The sequence below is a fragment of the Glycine max genome, chromosome 1, assembly GCF_000004515.6.
Source record: "Glycine max cultivar Williams 82 chromosome 1, Glycine_max_v4.0, whole genome shotgun sequence".
NCBI classification, from domain to species: domain Eukaryota; kingdom Viridiplantae; phylum Streptophyta; class Magnoliopsida; order Fabales; family Fabaceae; genus Glycine; species Glycine max.
Genome location: NC_016088.4, coordinates 35040752 through 35049804, shown reverse-complemented (window position 1 = coordinate 35049804; position 9053 = coordinate 35040752). Strand labels below are relative to the sequence as shown.

At 34.0% G+C, this 9053-nt stretch overlaps 1 protein-coding gene across 1 annotated transcript; it reads left to right on the top strand.

The window, feature by feature from the left end:
- Positions 1 to 232: 232 nt before the first annotated feature.
- Positions 233 to 6762, top strand: LOC100803376 (hsp70 nucleotide exchange factor fes1). Its single transcript, XM_003516851.4, has 6 exons — positions 233 to 519; positions 1218 to 1360; positions 1467 to 1517; positions 2362 to 2583; positions 2673 to 2775; positions 3012 to 6762. The coding sequence occupies exons 1-6, from the start codon at positions 434 to 436 to the stop codon at positions 3565 to 3567; spliced, it is 1161 nt and encodes a 386-aa protein (XP_003516899.1). The 5' UTR covers positions 233 to 433; the 3' UTR covers positions 3568 to 6762.
- The last annotated feature ends 2291 nt before the right edge of the window (positions 6763 to 9053 follow it).

The following is a 9053-nucleotide window of genomic DNA, read 5'->3' as shown; positions in this document are numbered from 1 at the left end:
AAAGAAGAGAAGACGAAGCAAATGGAGCGTAGAAAAGATGAAAGTGAGCCTTTTATATTATTAGGGTGAAGGGCATTTATGTCTTTTCACCACACCTGCTGGGTGCATCAAGTAACTCCCCAAGAATTTTATTCCCTTAACATATTATGGACCCGGGCCATCCATAGCAAGCCCATAATCACATCACAGGCTCCCAACCCAACTCCTATAAAACACACAGAACCCACTTTTGACTTTTACTTTCCTCTTTCTTTCCCTTTTCCTCGTTTCCACAACCCTCCCGAATTCTTGAGACGCTTCCCGAATCCTTTCACACACACGTTGCTGAATCTATATATCTAAATCCCTTCACTTCCCATTCCTAAATCCTCTTACAAAAACTATACAACGTTGCTTTTGTTTTGTTTTGTTTTGTCTCTCTCTAATCATTCCAATGGCCAAAGAAGGACCCAACTGGGACGGGTTGCTCAAATGGAGCATTGCTCATTCCGATGGGACTCGCCCCACTCGCAATTTAAGGTCCAAATTCAATTTTCACTTTTTCTTTTAACTCTGTTGAGTTGAAGCTGTGTTATCCCTCTTTGTGATGATTTGGGTTAATAAAACTATGAAATTTCCGTTTTCATTAGTTTTTTGTTGCTGGAAAACGCATACCCATGTTTCAAAATTTGATTTTTGAATGAAAAATATGTTTTTTTTAATTGTGATTCGTGGAGTTACTGATTAGTAGTAGAATAGGGTGTGATTTTGTGATTTGTGGTTCTGTAGTTTTTTTATTCTTTGAGGGGGAAACATGGATCGTGTGGTTGAATTTGAATTGATATTATTGTGTTCTGATTTTGTAAATTTGTGATTGTATAGTTATAGTTTCTTTTCTTCTTGGTGGTAGTCATTAGCAAAATTTTAATGTTTTTGAAAATAAAAAGGTGTGTTGTAGTTAAACGTCGAGAGGCTTGTGTTAATAATATTCATTTGACTATGATTTGATTTTGTTAATTTATAGCTGTAGTTAAACATGATATATTTGCATAGTTTTTGTTGCAAAATTGTATACCCATTTTGGTCTATCTCAATTGGTTGAGTATGCGTGAGTTGTTATAAACATCTGGTAGTTAAGTTCGATTCCTATGAATAAAATAATTTGAAAATTTAATACGGAGGCTGAAATTAATACAAGTAGACTTGCTTTTGATTTTGTGATTTTTATGATTTTGTAGTGAGGAGGATCGGAGATGGTTTATGGAAGCGATGCAGTCACAGACCATTGATGTTGTAAAACGTATGAAAGAGATCACACTTGTGATGCAAACTCCAGAACAAGTCTTGAAAGACCAAGGAGTTACCCCTGCAGACATTGAAGGTATTCTACATTTACCTATGCGCAAGACTAATTAGAAATAAACTGCCGTTTATTTTGTGTTAATGTTTGGTTTTAATAACCTCATGCCAACTTTAATTTTTTGCAGATATGTTGGATGAGTTGCAAGAGCATGTTGAGTCAATTGACATGGCCAATGGTGAGTTTTAAGGATTTTGAATTGTTATGCATTTGACTTTGTTGATGAGAATAGGAATGCTGTTATTGAAGCACTTAGTTGTCTTGCTTATGTTTATGGTAGTTATGTGGAATTCATACATATATTTGGGGATCATGATTTAATTCATTACTGGGATTTTTAGAAGCTGTCTCAGCGATGTTCGCTGGATGATGAAGTTCTTCAAATATGGGCAATACAGGGGTCAGTGTTGAATGGATAATAATCACTTGTTTCAAATTATTATGGAATTTAGGTTTATTTGTTCTGGCTTCATGGTGAAGATGTTTTTCTTTTGTCATGCTTTTTCTGAGAAATTTTGACTCATAACTTTCCTCAGTATTCTAGTTGTTTTTGTTCTCTTATTTTCCATGCGATCATGACAATAGTTCCCATTGTTGAAATTTGATTTTTCTGCTGTTAGTCTTCACATTGTTCCTGTTTGCATTTGCTTTATTGTTGGTGTTTTGATAATGAGGAATGTTTCGAATACAGTCCTTCAAACACACCCTTTCTAATTGGTTTGTTAAAATTTATTGAAAACTACAAAATCAAGAGAGAAACATTTAATATGATGTGAGACCCACAAACTTTTGTTATTTTCAATAAATTTCATCATATAAGAGAGTATGTTCAAAGCTTGTGTTAGTCGGTGACTTTTGTTATTTTCAATAAATTTCATCATATAAGAGAGTATGTTGAAAGCTTGTGTTAGTTGGTGTGTTCCTAGCATTTTGCTTTGATAATTGGTTGGTTAATGGATTTGTGTTTTCTATGATTCAACACCTTTATGTCTCACCTATGTCTTGGTATTACCTGTTACCAGATCTCCATTCAATTGGTGGCTTGGTTCCTCTTCTTGGTTACCTAAAGAGTTCTCATGCCAATATTCGAGCAAAGGCTGCTGATGTTGTGACCACAATAGTCCAGAATAATCCTCGAAGTCAGCAACTTGTTATGGAAGCAAATGGCTTTGAACCTCTTATTTCTAATTTCAGTTCAGATCCTGATGTGACTGTTAGAACTAAAGCACTGGGTGCAATATCTTGTATGCAATATTATACTTTGAAGTTTTGATATTTTGTTTCTTGAGATTAAATGGTACTGATTTTTCTATTCTTGGGAACAACTTGACAGCACTAATCCGGCACAACAAACAAGGCATTACTGTATTTCGTTTGGCAAATGGGTATGCTGCTTTGAAAGATGCACTAGCCTCTGAAAATGTGAGATTTCAAAGGTAATAAGGGTTTTCTCTGAAAAGTTTCTAATTGTGGTATTCCCTTGGAAGATATCAATTAAAAGTAATTTGTAATGTAATGTTATATCCTCATTATTGGTTCTGTATGTTATAGTTTAATTATAATGGCTCAATGTCATATGATGATACCGACTTGATTAGTTTAGAGATTTTTCAACCCTCGTTATTAAATGGGGAAAATTGAATTCTGACTTGTTATTTTTATAATCTTTCAGGAAAGCTCTCAACTTGACCCATTACCTGTTGCATGAGAATAATTCAGACTGCAACATCGTGAATGAGCTTGGGTTTCCTCGACTGTTGATGCACCTTGCCTCAAGTGAAGATTCAGATGTCAGAGAAGCTGCCCTTCGGGGCCTTCTTGAGCTTGCTCGCAATACTCAAGATGGCAAGGATGGCAATGAGGAAGACAGTGAGAAGATGAAGCAACTTCTTCAAGAACGAATAAACAATATCAGTTTAATGTCAGCTGAGGACCTTGGTGTAGTCAGGGAGGAGAGGCAACTTGTGGACTCCCTGTGGAGCACTTGCTTCAACGAGCCATCTTCTCTTCGAGAGAAAGGTCTTCTTGTGCTTCCAGGTGAAGATGCACCCCCTCCAGATGTTGCTAGCAAATTTTTTGAGCCTCCTCTTAGATCTTCGACTGCGAATCCATCTTCCAAGAAAGACTCAAACAATGAAAAGAAAGAGATCCCTTTGCTTTTAGGGTCAGGGCCTTCTCTTGCAGACACTAACAACCAAGGTTCAAATAGAGAAAATGCTAATAGCTGAAAGCTTGGATGCTTTCTGCTCTGTTTTTTTTTTGCCGTGCTTTCTTTCTATCTTATCATACAAGTAATTTCATATAGGCTCTTTTTTTCCCCTTTCTTTTCTCACCTTAGATTGGTCTTCCATTGTATTTCAAGAATGATCTCATGGTATGTGACACTATAACTAGCCTTCCATTGCAGCGGTGAATGCCTTCAATTTTTTGCACTTGATATTTTTAAATACTTGTTTAGATGTTACAGTCCCACTCTTACATGTATAAAAGGATCTACTTGTCCACATTATCCTTCAATTTTGGGTTTGGGCAGTGTGTTTCTAGTGAATAAAAAGAGAGAATGATAGTTATGATAGTTATGATAGAAAATGGACTGATTTTATAATGGTCTCATGTTTGGTGCATGTGTGTTCAATTCTCTCTTTTATTTTGACCTTTTTTTGTGTGTTGGTATATAGTTTAAGTTACTTAGTTATCCTCTCCAACAAGATTTTCATAGGATACGAGAGAATATGAGCGTGTAAACTTGCATTATTCAAGTTTTTTCTTATTCAAAAATCATGAAGGTTATGTGAGAAATGTTCTTTCGGTGCACCATTTTCTCTATCCATTTGCAAATCCTTATTTTGTAAGCAACCACAGCCGTAACTCTGTAAGGGAGTTAGTTCTCTAGTTAAAGGGGATGATGGATTCGAGGGTTTTGGTGGAAGTGGTGCAATAGAGTTAGAGTGGAACAAAACATGTTTATGGTGATGGATTTGGGTGCATGATGGTCGATGGAGCAAGGAAAACCAGTTCAATTGTGTTTTAGGGAGGAGAATTTTGTTAGGTATGAAAATATAGGGTATATGATTCATGAAAAATCGATTCCTAGAACATTGAGAATAAGTTAGGAGCAAAATTTTATAAAATTGAGCGACAGAGTAGTGTTTTACAGTAGACAGCTTAACATTGGAATTCATGCCTCTGGATAAGTTACCTTAGAATTGTTTATTTTTTGGAACTATTGATTTAACTGTCATATTATTGTTGAAATAAACTGCAAGATCTAATGACTAATGTATGCTTTGGAGTTGTGGTGATTGTAATCACTAAGATGCATGCATTACTATTATTATTATTATTGGTGAATGATAAGACTTGTGAGTGTGAACTTTGACAAATTATATTTTTGGTGTGCGATTTATATTCTGTTGTGTATATTTCTGTATATTACTATTTTTATTCGGGGGTGTCCGACCTTCAACAAATTGTTTGTTATGAATGTGGATGGTTGAAATTACAACCTTTATGTTGTTTGATTGTTTTGTGTTATAAGTGGTTTCTTCTGCTTAAGGGGTCCCGATTGATTTCTTGAGAATAGTATGTAGGCTTGAGTTTTGTCTCTCTTTCTTGTTCGTTTTAATGTACATGTTCTTTGCATGTGACATGAAGGCTACGCATACGATGTAGTGACAAAAGTCAAGATGACTGGATAGCGAGTAAGGAATCAATGGTTATATTTCTTCTATGAGATGGTGAGATTACGTTGAGAAAGTGGATGATCAAACAAAGATACACTGGATATAGTGGGCGGAAAGGTTAGACTAACTTGGGGGATTTGGTGCACTCATTTGGCACTGGTAACTCATATGCCTTACTTTGCTACTCTTGACGAGCCCTGAGACCATGTTTTTTTAGTTAGGAGCTTAGGGATCGATGTACATTGTGTCGTATGTGACAATCATTCCCGACTGTCATCCACAGAAATATGTAAGACTATGTGATAGACTTGGAGAATTGGTGGCAGATGTTGGGCCCTAATAGGTGATGAGTGTGCTAGTAATGCGCTTAGGATCTCGAGAGTGTTGTTTCTTTGGAGAAATCACACGTAGTGGTTAAATAGGGTGTACTTATTCTTTGTCTGATTATTTGTTTGTGACGTTTGAGGAGCAAAGGACTTGTCCCTACAACCAACAACTTTCAAGTACTAACAATGCCGAGGACACCAAGGCATCTGCGGCTTGGCATAGCTGCAAGAGAGTGGGTATGGTCATGCATAGTAACATGGACTATGGACTACGCATTACACTTGTCATACTTGAGTCCACTTAGTGCCAACAGATAGATCGGATGTAGTACCTGTTACCATAGACCACACACTGACCTACTACATCTCATTGGAGTCACATCTCGCCTAGAGCTCCAATATTATAAAGATTCTAGCTTGTATTTCGGATTGGAAAAGCCAATTCTTGTTGACTCTAGTGGAGTATGATGGGCAGAGCAACATTCGCCAATACAATGTGGAGAGAGTGCACCTAGTGGATGTTAAAGATGATCGAAGAGACCATTTAGACATGTCATCCGAGGAGATCGAGGAGTACCAGGAACTTTTACAGTACAGTTAAAACTCTATAAATTAATAATGATAGGACCAGAGAAATTTATTAATTTAGAAAGTTATTAATATATCGATAAATTAATAATTATTAATTTAAAGAGTTTTTAAGTAATTATACTATACATACCAAACAAAAAGACAAATTAGTCTATGCCTCTTAGAATTACGTTGCAGCGACCTTGGGACTCAACGTAAATTAGTAACTATTGTGTTCATATGCATTGAAAATCAATAATGACTTTTGAAATACAGTAAATACCGAGGAAGCACTTATGGCGTCGAACACTTTTCACAACTTTATGATATAATACAAAAATACAACACCTGAGCTATTGGATGCAATAAAAAAAGTTAGAGATGAACTCCAAATAGACTTGAACTTTGAAGGAAAACAGACAACTATTGAATCATATTTCAATAGAGTGTAATATATTTTTTTCAGTTTCTATGAATTATTAATTTATGATTTTCTTGGGATCGAAAATTATAAAGGGATCTCACGGAAAATTATTATCTTATTATTTTATCGAGTTTTTCAATTTTTTACATTGGCCCAAGTCGGGACCGAATTTATTATTTTAGAGAGTTTATTAATTTACCAAATATTAATTTAAAGAGTTTGTACTGTAGTTGGAACCGACTTAGGACACATCTTAGTAGTTTAGTACTTCTAGTGTGATAGTTGTCTGATCTGGCCATAATTTTTTTTTTATTGATTTTGATGTATTTTGAGAGAATTTTCTCCAAGGGCATGTAATTTGTTGTAGCAAGGGTGTAAAATGTATTTTGCTTGTTAACATACCATTATGGGTTGTATCTATACATTTCTTTTGAGACACGACTAGTTTTATTTTATTTATGTATGAAAATTGAGTTATTCTATATCTGCAATTATTTTAATTCGAGGCAACTATTTAGCATTTTTCGACTAACACATTTTGTTTTAAAAAAAGTAGGAAGATGTTTTTATTATTTGTAAGTAACAATTAAAAAAAATGACGCGTATTTCTAAAATAAATTAAATTAAAGCGTTTTCAAGAACATTTTTGGTTTAGAATTTAAGGTGTTACAATAATGGTTCTATCCGGCTTGAATAATATTATCATTGGTAAAAGATACATGTGGTTTAAACTAAAAATGCCTTATAGTAATAAATTTAGATTGAGTCTATGTTTATTAACAATATTTTACTGTACCAACATAATTTAATGGCTTAAATATATTTTAGATCTCTAGTATTTGCTTTCTAATAAAATTTTGTTTTGCATTGAGTCCCTCATAAAACAACATTTTTGTTTTTGGTCCTTAATATTTTGTTTAGTCTTGAATAATGAAAAATAGAAAAAATTTAGCATAGATGAAACACAAAATTCGCTAATTTATAAAAATAAGTGTCAAGGACAAAAAAAAACTTGATGTTTTATTAGGGACTCAATGCAAAACGAAAATTTATTAAGGAGCAAAAACAAAAATTTGAATATTTATTAGGAATAAAAAAATATATTTAAGCCTAATTTAATTTAATTAACTTTTTTTTTCTCGGAAGCAACCTAATCTAATGCACTTGTTATCTTTTTTTTTCCTCGATATGTGGTTGATGTGTATGCAAGAAAAGTTATGGGAGTGGTTTGTCTATCTTCCACACCCATTCCAATTCCTCCACTATGTTATGTTATTCAAGGAAGGAAAATAATGTTAAGCCATAAGACATTTGTGTCTTAAGATGAACCAGGAATCTTAATTATTTTGATTAGATGCAAATAAATATAAAGATTAAAATCTATGCCTTATGAGCAATTAGATTGTAAACATCAAATTTGTGTTTGAAGTTTCAAATAGAAGCATACATTTGTTATGATCTGATACAACATTTAAGGATGCAATTAAGACTTCATTTAATACTTTGTGTTTGTGATTCGTTTTGCACAAATTGTCTTATATGACATTCTTCTAGGATCTATCGAAATCCTGGAAGAATAAAGAAACGATCAACACTTTGGAGTTCAAACAGTATCAAAAGACACGCCCTACTGTGACAGACCTACTCTAACAAAATGCAAGTGGTTTATGTTGAAGTATTCTTCAACCAATCTAAAGAAAATGGTTTTCCGGCATGAAGATGATGTGCATTTAATGACCCAACAGTTGCATCTTCAGACGTGAGATCAAGTAAAGAAATCTATTTGTTTAGAGACAACAAACACTTGAAGAATAATGCCTATAAATACCATAAGCTTTGAAGAGATGAAGTTACGAACCCATGCACTATTATTTTGAATTCTTCTTGTAAAGCTTTCTGTAAATTCTTTGCAAAGTTCAAAAGCTCTCAAAACACCTTGAACATCTTGAGAGAAAAGACTACGTGTTTAGATTGCATATTCATCAATAAGACGATTAAGAACTAATCAATGAGCCAACCAAACAACAAATATTCTTATTTGTATTATAGCTAGCACTAGCTTGGTAGGACAAAGAATACTAGGTTGTTCAAGCTTGGCTATAAGCTTAGTTTGTAAGAGCCAGAAGTGGCAGTGAAAAATATTTGTAACCTTGAGAAGTTAGTGGAACTTAGTGGTTGACCAAGAACTAGATGTATCTCAGTGGTAAAGACAAACCAGTATAAAATTTTAGACTTAAATATGTTTTTGATCACTAATATATACCCAACTTTAGCATTTGATCCCTGATAAATTTTTCCTTCGAATCGGTTCCTGATATTTGAAAACTTTTGTTTTAGATCCATGTCGTTAATCAAGTGATGATGTGTCCATTAAATATTTGATAGCATGATTTGTGATGGCTCAAAAATTGCCAGTATTTGTTTCAAAATCAAATTTAAAATAAATTGCTTTCTCTCTCCTATTCCCCCTTTCTTTTTCTCCTCTCTCTCTCTATCATCTCTTCCATTCCTCAACCAAATTTAAAATGAATATGTCTCCTTCACTCCTTCTCCATCATCTTCCTCTATTGGTTCTATGTCTTCTCATGAACTAATTCTCTCTTAATCCCTTCAATTTCCCCATTTTTTTAATTAATTAGATCTGCAAAATCCTAATTTCTCTAACCTTAACAAAACCCCCAAAATTCAAAGCAAAAGCTGGAGATCCAGCG

Excerpts from the sequence above, each read along its gene's own strand:
- LOC100803376 (XM_003516851.4), top strand. The coding sequence starts at position 434 with ATGGCCAAAGAAGGACCCAACTGGGACGGGTTGCTCAAATGGAGCATT. Across the intron at positions 520-1,217 it reads CGCCCCACTCGCAATTTAAG|TGAGGAGGATCGGAGATGGT; the intron begins GTCCAAATTCAA and ends ATGATTTTGTAG. Across the intron at positions 2,776-3,011 it reads GAAAATGTGAGATTTCAAAG|GAAAGCTCTCAACTTGACCC; the intron begins GTAATAAGGGTT and ends ATAATCTTTCAG.